The sequence below is a fragment of the Verticillium nonalfalfae genome (assembly GCF_003724135.2).
Source record: "Verticillium nonalfalfae strain VnAa140/NRRL 66861 chromosome Unknown scaffold_80, whole genome shotgun sequence".
NCBI classification, from domain to species: Eukaryota; Fungi; Ascomycota; class Sordariomycetes; order Glomerellales; family Plectosphaerellaceae; genus Verticillium; species Verticillium nonalfalfae.
In genome coordinates this window covers 121,297-137,267 of record NW_021167305.1, presented here as the reverse complement: position 1 = coordinate 137,267, position 15,971 = coordinate 121,297, and the positions used below count along the sequence as shown (strand labels likewise).

The 15,971-nt window shown below is 33.9% G+C and overlaps 4 protein-coding genes across 4 annotated transcripts; 1 reads left to right on the top strand and 3 right to left on the bottom strand.

Moving 5' to 3' along the window:
• Positions 1-2,256: 2,256 nt before the first annotated feature.
• D7B24_008781 (uncharacterized protein) lies at positions 2,257-2,468 on the bottom strand (the record flags this gene model as incomplete). The annotated part of the gene is made up of 2 exons (XM_028642865.1): positions 2,257-2,394; positions 2,448-2,468. The coding sequence occupies 2 exons, from the start codon at positions 2,466-2,468 to the stop codon at positions 2,257-2,259; spliced, it is 159 nt and encodes a 52-aa protein (XP_028493508.1).
• A 7,828-nt stretch (positions 2,469-10,296) lies between these two features.
• On the bottom strand, positions 10,297-11,241 carry D7B24_008780 (uncharacterized protein; the record flags this gene model as incomplete). Its single annotated transcript, XM_028642864.1, has 1 exon — positions 10,297-11,241. The coding sequence occupies one exon, from the start codon at positions 11,239-11,241 to the stop codon at positions 10,297-10,299; it is 945 nt and encodes a 314-aa protein (XP_028493507.1).
• Positions 11,242-11,879: 638 nt separating this feature from the next.
• Positions 11,880-12,464, top strand: D7B24_008779 (uncharacterized protein; the record flags this gene model as incomplete). Its single annotated transcript, XM_028642863.1, has 1 exon — positions 11,880-12,464. The coding sequence occupies one exon, from the start codon at positions 11,880-11,882 to the stop codon at positions 12,462-12,464; it is 585 nt and encodes a 194-aa protein (XP_028493506.1).
• A 1,507-nt stretch (positions 12,465-13,971) lies between these two features.
• On the bottom strand, positions 13,972-15,672 carry D7B24_008778 (uncharacterized protein; the record flags this gene model as incomplete). The annotated part of the gene is made up of 1 exon (XM_028642862.1): positions 13,972-15,672. The coding sequence occupies one exon, from the start codon at positions 15,670-15,672 to the stop codon at positions 13,972-13,974; it is 1,701 nt and encodes a 566-aa protein (XP_028493505.1).
• Positions 15,673-15,971: the final 299 nt, after the last annotated feature.

Genomic DNA, 15,971 nt, shown 5'->3' with positions numbered 1-15,971 from the left:
TTAAATAAATCTATTTATTATAAATTTAATTTATAGATTTTATTAAATTATAAACTTTTACTTTCTTAAATTAAGATTTTATAATTATAATAAATATACTTTAATAATATTATATTAATTTCTTCTTTAAAGATTTTCTTATACTTTTAAATTTCTTTAAATATATTTTATAATCTTTTTTACTATTCTTCTTTAAGCTCTTTTAAAGTTTTCTCCTTTAAATTATCTTTATTTATAAAAGTTAATTAGAGGTTACTTAAGAGACTATCTCTAGGTCGTTCTTTAAGAGCTAATATACTCTATTAAACGTAGTTAACTATTTAAGTAATTTAAAGGTTCTATTTTCTAAGCTATAAAATACTTAGGATAATTTATTTTCCTTTTATATTAATAATATCGAAGGTTATATAGCTAAGTTAACGAGAAATAAATACTTAGAGGAGTCTAATCTCTATATTTATAATTCCTTTTCTATATAAGACTACTTATCCTTCTATTATATTAAGCTAATAAGGTTCCTCTTTATATTTTTAATTAATATAGTTTCTATTAATATATTAAAGGCTTATATAATTACCCTAAGCTCTATTATCTAATAGCGTACTCGCTTTTTTTCTTTTAAGTTTATTTTTTATATAGAAGTTATTCGTATTATAGATTTATTTAATAGAATAGATTACTTTTACTTCCTTTATCGATTATTATCTTTATTTAATTAATACTTACTTCTTTCTAAAAGTAATAATATAGTAAATAGCTATATAATATCTAGACTATTAAGGTCGAGCATTTAGTTATCTTTATAATATACTTAGAAGAGTAGTTTCTTATATACTTTATATAATATAATCTTTAATCTTTAACTTTAATTATATAATATATTAAATATATATTATTATTATAATCTTCCTATTATATATTTATAAAATAGTATTTATAATAATAAATAGGGTTTAATCTAAATATAAGTTATTTATAGCTTCGTTTATTTATATATAAGATCTATTTATAATCTAATCTCTTAAACTTAACTTTTATATAAGGCTTATATTAATAATTATAAAATATAAAATAATATATAGTTTTTTTATATATATAGTATTTATAATTATTATATATATATTTAAGCTAGAATAATATAAAGTACTCTATATAATTATAATAGAATACTAAGTTATTCTTTACTAAGAGTTATACTATTTCCTTAATATATTCCGACCTATAATATTTCTATAATTAGGTTCTATAGTAAACGATTTCGTCCTATAATATAAAGGGGTCGTAGGCTTTATTAAGGTTATTTATAGTATATTCTTTTTAAGGGATTTAAAGTTAGAGCTATCCTATAAAGGGTTCTACGTTTTAATTTATTTATATATATTTATAGTAATAATCTTAGAAAACGTTTACTAATATAGTAATTACTATAGCTTTAGATTTATCGCTCTTAGTAGTATATAAACTATAGCTTATTTAAGTAGTATATTAAATAGGTATATCTTATTTATATAAATAGTACTAATTTATAGAGATAGTATTATAAATTATATAATAAGACTTATATTATATACTCTATATATTTAGAGCTCTTAAGTATAGCTTAAGTAATAAATTAGGGTTTATATAAGTATTAAAGTCCTCCTAATATAATTAGAATATTAATTAAAATATAAAGAATTTAATTTCTAAATCCTTTCCTCCTCTTTCTAAATATAATTTATATTAATAATTATTATAAGATACTTAGTAAATATATTTAAGCGATCTTCCTAAATAATATTATCTTTAATTAAATCTCTAAATCCTTTCTATCTCTAAGTCTAATATCGAGGCACGCTAGATACTTAAGAGCCTCGCGCCTCCTATCGCTAGCCTTCTCGCGTCCCTAGGACTTCGATTTCTCGGGCTTGCTCCTCCAGTTAGTGCTATCGTAGACAATCCGGGTGATAACTTTAAGACGCGATAGCTTCTCAATGATCTTTCACTAGATGTCGCCCTCCTCTTGGCCTCTCTTAGTCTCGTTGGACTGACACCCCCTGTCGCCGTTATTGTTGACACTCCCGACAATGATTATCAGGACCCTACGGAGCCACTAAGGGCCGGCCAAGCTAGGGGGCTGGCCAGGTGCTAAGGGTTATGAGAGAACGTATATATAGGCTGCGGAGTGCCCCCCTAAGCTATGGAGGGCTAGAATTCAGATATATTCCTATCATATACCTATATTCTAACTACCTGCGGACCCTGTGGAAGACCCCTTCACTCTGCTCTGAATAACGCTCTGACAATAATGCTAGGAAGCGACAGCTCCTCAACGATCTGTCCCCCGAGGTTGCCCTTCTTCTTACTTCTCTCGGTCTGGGTAGACTTGCCCCTCTTATTGCCGGGTGTCAGGACCTGAACGAGGTATAAGACCAACAGGGGATCGCCTGGTGTTTGATCGTAGGAACTAAGAAGAGAGGACCGGGCATAGCGAGGGAATAGTTATAAGGAAGATTAACGGATCAAGGGTTTAGAGAAGTACATCGATTATTCTATCTTCCTAGAGATCCCTAAGAAACTAATAGTTAGTCCCTTCACTCGTTATATAAGACTCCTTGATACCGGGATTATCGATACCCTTAGTAACGATTTTAAGAAATAACGAGTTAAATAAATCTAACCTACGTTCTTTTAAGTTAAAATAAAATAATATTATAATAAGACGTAGAAAGATATATTACGCGCTAATATAGGGTCTTAGACCTAGGAGGTAGCGAAAGGTCTTTATAGTATACTATATACGTACTATATATAATAATCTTCGTTCTCCCTTAATATAACTAAAGTTATTCGTTTATTACGTATCTACTTTCCTATTAGGACCTAAGGAAAGTATAAGACCGATAGAGGATCGCCTATTATTTAATCGTAGGAATTAAGGAGAGAGGACTAAGTATAATAAGGGAATAATTATAAAAAAGGTTAATAGACTAAGATTTAAAGAAGGATATCGATTATTCTATCTTCTTAGAGACTTTTAAGAGATTAATAGTTAATCCTTTTACTCGTTATATAAGACTCCTTAATATAATAATCGATTTACCTTTAAAGGAGCAATAACTATTAAAATAATATATCGATTAGAGATATATAGAGTACTAGAAGATAAACTATTATAGGATAGTAGATAGAGAATATTAAAGAATTAATATAATTAAAGCTTAATATAGAATAAAGATAAAATATTAAGAATAATATATTCGATAACTTACTATTAATTATAAATAAAGAATTAAATTAATAATTAAAAGAAAAATAATATAAACTTATAAAGAAAAGGAAATACGAAGAATTAACTATATTTAAAAAGGAGATATAATAAACTTACTATTAAGAGTAATTAATAAATTAATATTAATACTTAGGGTAATACTTTATAAAGAATTATAAAGTACGCCCTTTATAAAGATATAATTATTAATTATTTAATATAAATGGATATCTTAGTCGGAACTTAATACTTTCTTATTTAGCTTAAATATACGATTCTAGCTTAATAAGAAGAGTTTCTATAGAGATATCGATAAAGTTATATATATAAATAATTACTTTATTAATACTTTATAATAGAGATAGATATTATATATATAAACGGAATACGGGTTTATCTATAAAGTTACTTAGAGAGTAATAGGGGCTTAGCTAAAGGGAGACGTAGATAACGATAATACCCGAGTACTCTAGATAATTATTAAACTATATAAATAGGATTAATAGTTTTAAGCCCTTAGTTAGAAATACTAAGTCTTCGTAAACGCTTACGATAGTATAGAAGTAGAGTTACCCGAACTTTTACTATAAATCTATAAAGTAATACTTTTATTTATAAAACTTAACTTAGATCTTATATAATAGATTATAATTTAGGGAATTCCGTATATAAGAATAGAATTAAATAAAGTAATTAAAAGAGTAAAGATTTTATTATAAATTAAGAGAAACCTAAAATAACGCTAAAATAATAAAGAGAGAAGCTAAAATAACCTATAATAGACTTAAAATAAGATTTATCGAAGAATAGCTAATAAATAATTATAAAGAAGAGATAACTAAAAACTAAATGATTAACTAAGTTAATTTACTATATTTTATAAAAGAATAATAAAATAATAGTAAATAAATAGAAGAAGGCTTAAAGCCCTAAATAATATTAAGTATTATAATTATAATAAATATAGATATTATATTAATAACTATTTAGAAGTATTATATATAAGTTATAGAAGATAAAGCTATATATATAAATCGTATAAATAATATTTAATCGTAAACTATAAACTATTTAGGGGAAGAATAATAAAAGACCTTTAATAGGAAGAACTATTACTTTTAAAACTAAAATAGTATAAAGTAATTATTAAATTATATATTAATAATAATTAAGTTAAAAGAGAGGTAATATTAGATAGAAGAGCTAATATTAATATTATTAATAACGACCTTTTAAAAGAAACTAGAGAATAATTAAAGTAAAAATAAAGTAAGCTAAAGGGGGTATTCCGAAATAAAGAGATAAATATTTATAATAAGAAGAAGATTAATAGCTAAATAATAGATAATTTTAAAATAAAGTATATAATAATAATAGAATATATAATAATAGATAATATTATAAATAGGTATAATATTATCTTAGGAAGACCTTAACTAGCTTAAATATAGTTAATAAATAATTAATTATAGAGCTATTAGAAATACTTTATTAAGAAATAAGATATTAGAATTATATTAATAAGAAAATAAATTAAAAGTATAATCTATTAATCCTTAATAATAACTTTAATTATATTATAGAATATATAAGCTCCTTTTATAATACTTTTATAAGAATATAATAAGAGAAATAAGCTATTTACTATAATCTTAATAGAATATTATAAGTTTTAGGATATATTCGATATTAAATAAACTATAACTTTACTATAGTATTATTAATAGGATTATTCGATAGAACTTAAAGATAGAAAGAAATTACTTTTTAGACCTATTTATACTTTAATAGAAAAGGAATTAGAAATATTAAAGGAATACGTAAACGATTTATTAAAAAAAGGATAAATTATATATTCTATTAGCTTTATTAATACCTTTATATTATTTATTTTAAAAAGGGGTAATAAACTTAGGATATATATTAATTATAAAGGATTTAATAAGATTACGAAAAAAGACTATATTACCCTCCTATTTATCTATAAATTACTTAATTAGTTAATAATAGTTGAGTTATTTATAAAATTAGATTTAAAAGATATTTATTATTAATTATATATTAAAATAAAGGATAAATAGAAAACTATATTTATAATAAAATATAGCTATTTTAAATACTTTATTATACTATTCGATTTTATAAATATATTAATTACTTTCTAAATATATATTAATAAAATATTAATTAACTTTATAGATATAATATATATTATTTATATAAACGATATCTTAATATATTTAATAATACTAAAAGAATATTAACGGAATACTAAAAGAATATTTAGAAGACTTTAAGAATAAAGCTTCTATATAAATCTAGAAAAATACGATTTTAGTATAATAATAGTAAAGTTCTTAGGGTTTATAATCTCCCCTATAAGTATATATATTATAGAAGAACGAATTACTATAATAAAGGATTAGCTAACCCCCCGATCCTTAAAAGACTTTTAAAGATTTCTTAAGTTTATAGGTTTTTATAAGCGTTTTATTAAAAACTACTTAAAAATCGTAGCCCTTTTAATTAATAAGAATACTAAATAATTAATAATAGACTTCTAGTTAAATACTATTAACTTAATAGCTTTCTAAAAATTAAAGTTTATATTTACGAAAGCTCCTATCCTCTAATACTTCGATAATAAATTAAAAATAAGAATTAAACTTAATATATTAAACTTCGTAATTAAAATAGTCTTTTCTTAATTAGAGAATAGCTATTAGAAATTAATTACGTACTTTTTAAAAAAGCTTAAAAGTATAGAGTTATAATATAATATATTAAAAGCGGAAATAATAATAATCGTAGAGTCTTTTAAGATATAGAGATAATACTTTATTTATAGTAGATTAATAATTAAAATCCTAATAAATTACTTAAATTATAAATATCTTATAGAAAAACCGAAGATCTTAGGACGATAAGGAAGATAATTATAAGTATTATTAGAGTTCGACTTTACTATCGAATACTAAGTAAATAATAGGAACTTAGTAGATAGCCTCTCTAAGAGGCCCGATTATAAGTTAAGTTAGGAAGAATAAAAGTAAATAAAGGTATATTATTTATTATTATAAATAAAATAATTCCTTAATATCGTCGAAACTATTATTATAATAGATTAATAGCTAGATAATAGACTTATTAAAGAAGCTATCTTAGAAACTTAGGAAAATAATAGCTTTTATAAGATAAGAAAAAAGTAAAGGCTACTTAATTAGTAAATAGAAGTAAATAGCCTATTAACTTTTAAAAATAAGATCTTTATTCTATAAGATAAGGCCCTTAGAAACGAAATCCTATAGTAAGTTTATAATAGCTTAATAACGGGGTACTAAGGAGTTAAGAAGACTATTACTTAGCTTAAAAATATATACTTCTAAAATAACTTAATTAAAGATATTAAAGAATATATCCCTATATATTTAATATATTAGATAATAAAACCCTAATACTATAAGCTATATAATTAATTAAATAGTTTATTATTATTTAATAGTCCCTTTAAAGAGATATCTATAGACTTTATTATAAGACTCTTTAAAGTTAATAAATAAAACGCTATATTAATTATTATAGACCGCTTTATAAAATATATTCTATATATATTAACTAATAGTAGACTTATAATAGTTAATTTAGTAATTACGCTATAAGATTATATATTTAAGAGATATAGCTTTTTAAAAAATATAATCTTAGATAGAGGGTTACTATTTATTAGTAAGTTTTAGATAATTTTATATAAAATAATAGGAATAAAGAGACGACTCTTAATAGCCTTCTATTTATAGATTAATAGTTAAATAGAATAATAGAATTAGAACCTAGAATATTACCTCTAAATATTCTATAATTACGAATAAACGGACTAGATTTCCTTACTACTTATAGCGGAATTCGTATATAATATATTATTCTATATAATAATCTAATAATTATTAATAGAAGTATTAATAGGTTATAACCTAGCCGGACTAAAAGACTTAGGCCGAGCTATACGATAATAAAGGAATTTAGAGATAGCGGAACTATAAGTAGCTTAGTAGATAATTAATAGAAAAATAATCTATAGATTCTTAGAGATTAATAATAAATACTAAACTTATTATTATAATTAAAAAAGAATTTAGAAAGAATATAAAGTAAGAGACTTAATTCTCCTCTCTATAAAAACGATTAAATAGTAAAAACTTAATAAAAAGCTATTTAATAAATACTTAAAGCTATTTAAAATTATTAAGAAGATAGGTAATTATAGTCTAATATATAAGCTATAATTACCCTTTAATTATAAAGTATATAATATATTCTATATATTATATTTAGAAAATTAGAAAAATATAGAAAACTAATTATTATTTTAATTATAGGTTAATAAAGTATTACTAATTATAGGAATAGAAGATATATATATAGTTAAGAGAATAGTTAATTATAGAGGACTATTATATAATTAATAATACTTTATTAAATAGGAGGGATACTTAGAAAGCGAGAATTCGTAAGAACTTTAGTAGAATATAATAAACGACCTCGTTAAGATATATAAATAATTATAAGAAAGAGTAATAGCGGATTAATAATAATTTAATTAGTATTTAAAAGGTAGTCTAACTTTTAATTTTACTCTTAAAAAAGAATAATAATAAAAAAAAAGTAAAAGAAAAAACTAAATAATAAAGGAATATTAATAAATTATTAATAGTTCTTAAGCTATTATTTTACTATTACTTTCCTAGTTCTTACTATCCTCTTTTTTATTACTAAATTAATTACTATTTAATCTAAGATCTATAAGAATTATACTTTAATTATAAATCGTTTATTAATTAATTATTATTTATCTATTAATAATCTATTAGAATTATAATACTCTTATTAATATAGTTAAAGGAATTAATAATTTACTATAAAGTAATAATAGAGACCTTAATAATAATAGTAGAACGCTTAATAGCTTAAGCGAGACGATTAATAATAGTAAAATAGCGAGTAGAGTACTTATTAGCTTTTTATTAATTAGTAATAGTACGTTTCTTAGCGTTTAACGCTTTATCGTTTTTACTCTTTTAAAGGGCTTTTTAATTAATAATTATAATTATATTAAAATTAATTAAAAGAAATCTATTAATACTTTTATAATAAGTATCTAGTAAATAAATACTATTTACTTTAAAGATATTAATATAGCTATTCTAAACTATAGCCTTAATAGCTAATTTAAAGGTATATATAGTAGCCTAGTACTTAATAAGTACTTATAAGGGATTAGCTACTAAATAATAAAGAGATAAAAAAATAATAATTTATAGTAAAATATAACTTACCTCCTTAAGCTACTCTATAATAAGAGTATTTAGTAGAATTAATTACGTAAACGATTAGCTAATAATTAACTATTAAATAGTAATTAATTTATTAATATCTTCTTTATAGTAAAGGTACTCTTTATTTATAATAGGATTAAACTATTTATATATATAATTATAATAATAGAGGTATAGTAGATCTCTAATAGAGTATACCTATTTAAGCTCTTAGTAAGGATTAAGAGGAAAAGGAGCTATTATTTTATAGTTAATTAATTATTAAACTATAAAAGAAATATTAAAAGTAATTTATAAATAAGAAATTATTTAAATAATAGTATTATTATTTTTAATTAATAGATAATTAATAAATAGATATTAATAGATTTATAAACTATTTTTATTAAATAATTAGAAAACTAGAATCGATTTAAGAACTATATTTAATTAATAATTATATAATAGTTAATCGCTAAAGGATTACTATAAAAGATAAAGATAATATTAAAGAAAGGAGAAATATTATTATTATTATTATTAATATTAAAGAAAAAGAAAAAATAGAAATAATAATTAGGAAATCCTTTTATAAATATATAGGAAACCTATAATAAATTATTTTAGAATAATAGCTATTTACTAAATCTTATTAATAAAAAAAGAAAGAATAAAGAATATTAGAATAATAAGATTATATTAATAAATTATTATTTATTAATTAATTATAAAAGAAGCTTATTAGATTATTATTTAAGAATAAAATAATATAAGAATAATTAAATAGAATAAAAATAAAGAAAGAGAATAAAAGAATATTAGAATAATAAAATTATATTAATAAATTATTACTTATTAATCTATTATAGAAGAAGCTTATTAAATTACTAAATAAGAATAATAAAAGAATAAGAAATAGAATTAAAATAAGAAAAAAGATATATAGAAATACTAAACTATAGTTATTAAATAATAAAGAACTAACTTAGAAACCCTAATTAATTAATAAGAAGTATTTATTAAGATAGATATTTAAGAACTAAATAGAAACCTAAAATATATAAATATTACTAGATTAAATAATATTAAATAACTAAAAAGAGAATTATTAAGAACTTAATAGGGACCTTTAACCTAAATATTATATTATACTTTAGGACGAAGTAAAGAGAGAAATAGGGAGTTATATTAAGACCTAAAGAAAATATAAGACCGATAGGGGATCGCTTATTATTTAATCGTAAGAATTAAAGAGAGAGGACTAAGCGTAATAAGGGAATAGTTATAAGAAAGGTTAATAGACTAAGATTTAGAGAACGATATCGATTATTCTATCTTCTTAGAGACCCTTAAGAGATTAATAGTTAATCCCTTTACTCGTTATATAAGACTCCTTGATATTTCCATTACTAAATTCAATATTACCGAATAATATACTAAGGTTTCCACAGCTAGGGACCATATTGTTCATCTGTTCTCTCATACTGCCACAAGGGGAGTTCAATGCATTTAAAGCATGAAAACGCACTTAGACAATGGATGTTTAATTTACATCCTCTAACGTTTTAGAATATACGTGCCACAGAGCTTCACACAGATTATCTCAAGGACCCCGAATTTAACACCGAATTTAACAATCTAGGCGAAGCCATTGACGCTTCTTGACTATCAGACGTATCTCCTCATAATCATGATCATTTCTTGCTCTATTTATGTCTCTATCCTGTCTCTACTTTACATCAGACTCTTCAGACGCTGGCCCGCAGAGAACCTCCTCAGGTTATCCGCAATCAGAGCCTCAGCATCCTGCGGCCTACCACCTGCAGCGTGGGGCGACACAATCAGGTTGGGCGCCTTCCACAGCTTGCTCGAACCAGGCAGCGGCTCCGTGTCGAAGACATCGAGCGCCGCACCGCCAATCTCCTCCTTCGTCAGCGCCTGGAACAGCGCCTCCTCGTCGACGGACGTGCCACGGCCGACGTTGACAACCCAGGCATGCTTGGGCAGAAGAGCAAGACGCTCGGTATTCAAAGCGTGGCGTGTGGAGTCGGAGCCCGGCAGGATCATGACGAGCGCGTCAGTCTCCTTGAGGAGTGTGGGCAGGCTGTCCTCTGCGAAAACCTCGATACCGTTGCGGACGCCGGCGTTGCGCGCGACGCCGCGGACTTTGGCGCCGAGGCCGACTAGGTGGGGGGTCAGGGTCTTGGCAATGTTGCCGTAGCCCCAGATGAGAACGTTGGCGCCGCGCAGGGAGGTGAAGCGGTCGGCGGGGCGGTCGGGCTGAGGGCCGCCGAGGTGGCCGGGCCACTTGCCCTGGAGCTGGTAGTCGCGCATCTCGTAGAAACGACGAGCGGCGTTGAGCAGGAGGCCCAGGGCGTGCTCCGCGACGGTGTAGTCGTGGAGGCCGGAGCCGGTGGTGATGGCAATCTTGGACGAGTCAAAACCGGCGTTGAGCACATCGTTGGGGCCGGCCGCCAGGGACTGAATCCAACGAAGGTTCTTCATGCGTGCGGCGGCATCTTTGAGGTTCTCAGCCGTATTTGTCCAGGTGACGAGGATCTCGGCGTCGATGAGCTCCTCTGGGATGAGCTGCTTGACATCGTAGGGCTGGAGGTCGACGGAGAAGCCCTTGAGGCTGTCAACGTCGAGCTTGAGCGAGGTAGGGTAGAGGAGCTTCATATTGACTGATTGCAAGGTTTGGATGATGATTGGGAAAAGAATTTTGGTCGAGGGATCTACGAGGGGTGATGTTGATGGTGAAATCTCTCTTCGTAGTTCGTTCATCTTGCCCTCGGCCTAAAATCAAGCGATGCCGGCGAACCATCCCCCACGTATTGCCGCCAGTCAGAGGGGCCGGGGGCGGGGTGGGTGGGGGTCATATGTTCCCGTGACGTCAAACCCTCATCGCGGGGTAGGCAGCTGCTGGCAGGTGGACCAGCCAGCGGGCAATAATGAGATGAGATGGAATGAGGGCAAAAGTCCATCTACAGGCATTGCCAATGAGAAAGGCTTAGTTGCTCAGCAATCTGTTTGCGACAGCTGACCAACCGCGTTGAAAGTTTCATGTCTGCCTGTATTTGATTCTGTCCAAGCCAAGATGTGTCCTCTTCGGTGCGTGGCATCGCAGACGGCCTGTATATGCGGTCAGCCTGGCCATGTCAGATTACCACCAAGGTCGATATCCAGTCGGAGTACAAACAGACTGTCTGGACAGCAATTGAATAACATGAAATCAAATCGATCCTGTGACGCTCCCTTCCTTCCACACATCTCTTAGCCGCGGCACTCCTCGTGATAATACACGAACACCTTCAGCCATGGCGTTCGCCTCCTCAGATGAGGTTCTCGCAGCAGTGCTATCAAGACAATACGCTGATTATCGGCATGCTCCAGGCATCGAGGCTCGTGCCGCCTTCATGTCTCCCCACTGTCGTCAAATATGCCGCCCTCACCCTTCGTATGGAGCTTCTGATCGCCGGGCCATTCTCGAACTCTTGTATGAAGCCTCAGGAGAGCGGCCCTATGATAAGACACCAACACCCATCCAACAGATTCTCCAATCGCAAGCTGATGTCCCGCCCGGCGCCAAGGCATACTATACCATTCGTCCTCTAAAACAAGGAGAGCTGAGCTTTGGCAATGTTCCTGGGGATCCGGTGCGAGGTTTTATGGATTCTGAAACAATGATGAATATGGCTGTCGACCGAAAATGGGTCGGAATGAGGGTTGACATGTGGACTGATGGCGGGGCCGGCAAGGGGGGCGAGAAGTTGGGGCTGCTGGTGAAGGTGCAGTACTGGTGGACCAAAGAAAATGACAAATGGGCACAAATTGCTCACGACATAATGTATTTGGGCTCTCGGGATGGCTCAGAGGGGGTAAACGACGAGATCCTCCAGTAAAACCCTTGATTGCCTTTTAAGACACGAGGGCCACTGAGATCATCTTTTAGCAGTAACAGGGCCTAAGTAAGTCGAAATCATAACCTCTTCAAAGGACTTGTCAAGGGCTGACTGGGGCGGTTATGGTGGTGTCCTTGAGCGTGATGAGGTCATTCATTTACAGTGGGTACCCGAAAACGCAACGTCGAGCTATCAAATACTTCTACTGGACCAGTCTGAGAACGTTCAATATGTGAGTGTCGTGAGCGCGTCGATGTGTCTCAATGACTCTGGACATAGTACACCATCCGTACCTGAATCATCGATGACTAGCACAGACGCTGGAGCTAAAACCCCACCGAGGGGATAAGATGCCTCGGGCTGAGGCGAGTTCTGACCAATGATCTGTGATAAGTTTGTCATGTGGTATTGGTCACCCTCGTTCAAGCTCCAGGAGAATCAGTATCCGCGCGTTCGAATAGTATCATTGCCCGCCAGAACCGCCACATTTGAATTTTCTCCTCACATGGCCAGTTCTGTTGTACGACGATGTTTGATGTGAAGCTAGGTGAGCTTCGGCTAGCAGTTCCTCGCCCGTCCATGGACAACTGATGCCTCCACTTGCACAACTACTGGAGGTCAGCCTTCTGTTGTACCATAAAACGCACTATTGTGGTTCAGCACAGCTGAAGCAAAGTGTGTTGCCTGGCATTAGCAAATGATACTTCAGCATCCATGTCACAAGGCGCTTCTGTCATCGGGTAGGTTAGTCCAGCCAGGCGAGGAGCGGCGAGGCTGCGAGGAATATGAAAAAGTGCACACACCAACATATCCGCCGCATCACCCACCAACTGTTTTGGGCCTAATGCATCATCAGGCTCTGGAGGTGGCAGACCAAAAGGAAAGAATTGGAGCGAACCAGAAGCATGAGTAGGCAGCCTCCCAGAATTCCCGTAAAGATTCCAAAATGGTGAAGACTCATAGCATATGGGACTCAGGATGCTTACCAAATATCGTCTCACGAACACAATGTCAACGCGCCCCGTGAGCATTCCCGAGGCAAAACCTGCGCCGTGCAAAACGCTTTAATCAGTGCCATCAGACTCAACCTGCTTTAACAATAGCTGAAATGTCGGACAAGTGTGGCTCGTGTAAAAGCTACGTCGGTGGCCCTGCAGGACACATTCGAACTACAAAATCCTGCAATAGCACCAACAGCCAGATCGACCTTGAAAACAGTGTAGCTATAAGGTACAGTAGCTGTGGTAATAGAGTGCACACCGTCAATGTGCTCTATGACCATTCAGCATGTACTTTGATTGAAAACGACGTATGCCCCTGCGTCCGGTTGGTTTTCAGAACACCAAGCAGACGGGATGAAACATGGTTGCGCGAAGGCGCCGTGACACTGACACTATGAGGAGGGTGAATCAAATATCTAAGGCAGTGCAAATAAGACATAAGGTAACCCATTTGAATCTCTTGAAGTAGAGCTACACGTCTTCTCATTCTCAACGTGATGCTCTCTTTACAAAACCTGCTGAACAGCCCCATCCTGCCTATTCGTAACACCCTTCTCGACTTCGTATGACGTCTCCGTGGGCGCGTTCTTACCGAGGATAACAGTCTTGTGCCCCTCGCCAAACGTGCCAAAGTAATCCTCATCATCGACGAGACCAGCCCCCTCCACAGGCCAGATCCTACACATACTCCAGTAGAAAGCCATGGCAAGGAACAGCCCAGCCGGCCACGCCATGTAGTAGAGATGCGACCACCCTGTCTCCTCCCTCGTCGGGTCCTCAACCCGCCACACGAACCCCGGCATGAGCGGCCACGTCGCCAGCACCCAGGCCGCAACGGCCCGGAAGTTGACGCCGCGCCAGTACCAGTACGAGCTCTGCGACGAGAGCTCGTACAGGTGCGTCAGCCGCAGGCGGCGGCCGCGCACAAAGTAGTAGTCGGCAAACATGACGCCGGTCATGGAGCCGAGGAAGACGCCGTAGCCGCCCATGACGGTGAGGAACTTGCTGGCGCCGTTCATGAGGCGCCACGGCTGCAGGATGAAGGCGCAGGCGGCGGTGAGGTAGCCGCCGCGGCGGAGGTTGAAGAGGCGCGGCGCGAGGGCCGACAGGTCGATGCCGTTGGAGAGGGCGTTTTGCGCGACGGCGATGCCGAACTGCGCGAGGATGAAGGCCAGCGAGGCAAAAGCGACGGCGGCGCGCGCGCGCGGCGAATCGTTGTGGTGGACCTGCAGGGCGTCGAGGAAACGGTACGGTTCCCAGACGAGGGTGCCGCGGGTGTGGGGGAAGAGTTCAGCGGCGCACGAGGTGCAGACTATGCCGACAAAGGCGACGAAGATGGTGTTAGTCGGCACGAAGAGAAGCTGAGCGAGGATCTGGTCGCGGGGTTTGCGGGCAAAGCGCGTATAGTCGGACTGACTGTACAGATGGGTGGCGATGCCGGAAATATTAGTGCAGATACCGAGCAAGAGCATCCAGCCGAGATGAGAACCGGTGGCCTGCTTGATACCGGCGGTTGCCGTGATATCGGAGGCCATGGGGCCCAGGTCGCCCACGGTCGCAAGGCAATAAATAAAAATGGTCACGACGGTGGGGATGACTGTAAGGGCGGCAATGGCAAATGGGATGTGGTAGCGCTCTGGACGGATGTAAATAAGAGGCAGACAGAGCAGCGAGAAGATGATGAAGCCCGTAAAGTCGGCAACCGTCATAGTGCCGTCAGCCAGCGGCTTGTCAAGCCTGTTGAAAGAGGGCCAGATGGAGGAGATGAAGGTCCGCACACACTGTCCTCCCCAGTAGACTTGGGTCGAGTACCAGATGAAGGAGAGCATGATGCGCTGCACCATTGGGATGAAGGCTCCCCACATGCCCCAGCTCGACTTTTGGAGGATGCAGAAACCGATATGCCATTTTGCGCCCGGCGCGCCGGTCAATACGCAGATGAGGCCGACAAGACAGTGGCCAATTATGACCGTAAGCATAGCTTGCCATACGTTGAGTCCGAGTGCGATCAGGGCAGAGCCGGTGGTCCACCCGCCAATGTTGAAGGATCCAGTAACGACCCAGAGCCCCACGAACTGCCAAGGACCATACGTACGGCGAGATGGTGGCAGTGGTCTGGTATCGTGATTCATGTAGGCCGTTGTCGAAACATCCGTCTCGCGAGGAACCTCGATGCGCCGAAACGCCCGTCGAACAGCCGAACTCATGGTGACAGCGGAGGTCGTTTGACTTGAAGGATATCGGAGGAGATTGTAGAGGCGAGAGCAATCATGCAAAGGAAAAGATTGCTCGGTGAGATCAACCGCCGGCTGACCAAAGGCCCCTCTGCTAGTACAGCCAACTGTGTATACCGGAGTAGTCGGTTTGGTCGTCGCTTGCTTGGCGTGACAGGCGTCGCGGTCGTTGACAGTCAATGACTACGAGACAACTGGTGGGGATCCCGATCCCTTGGTACTGGGCCACTCGCTTGATTAAATATGGATAGCCACCCCTGGCGATGGAGTCA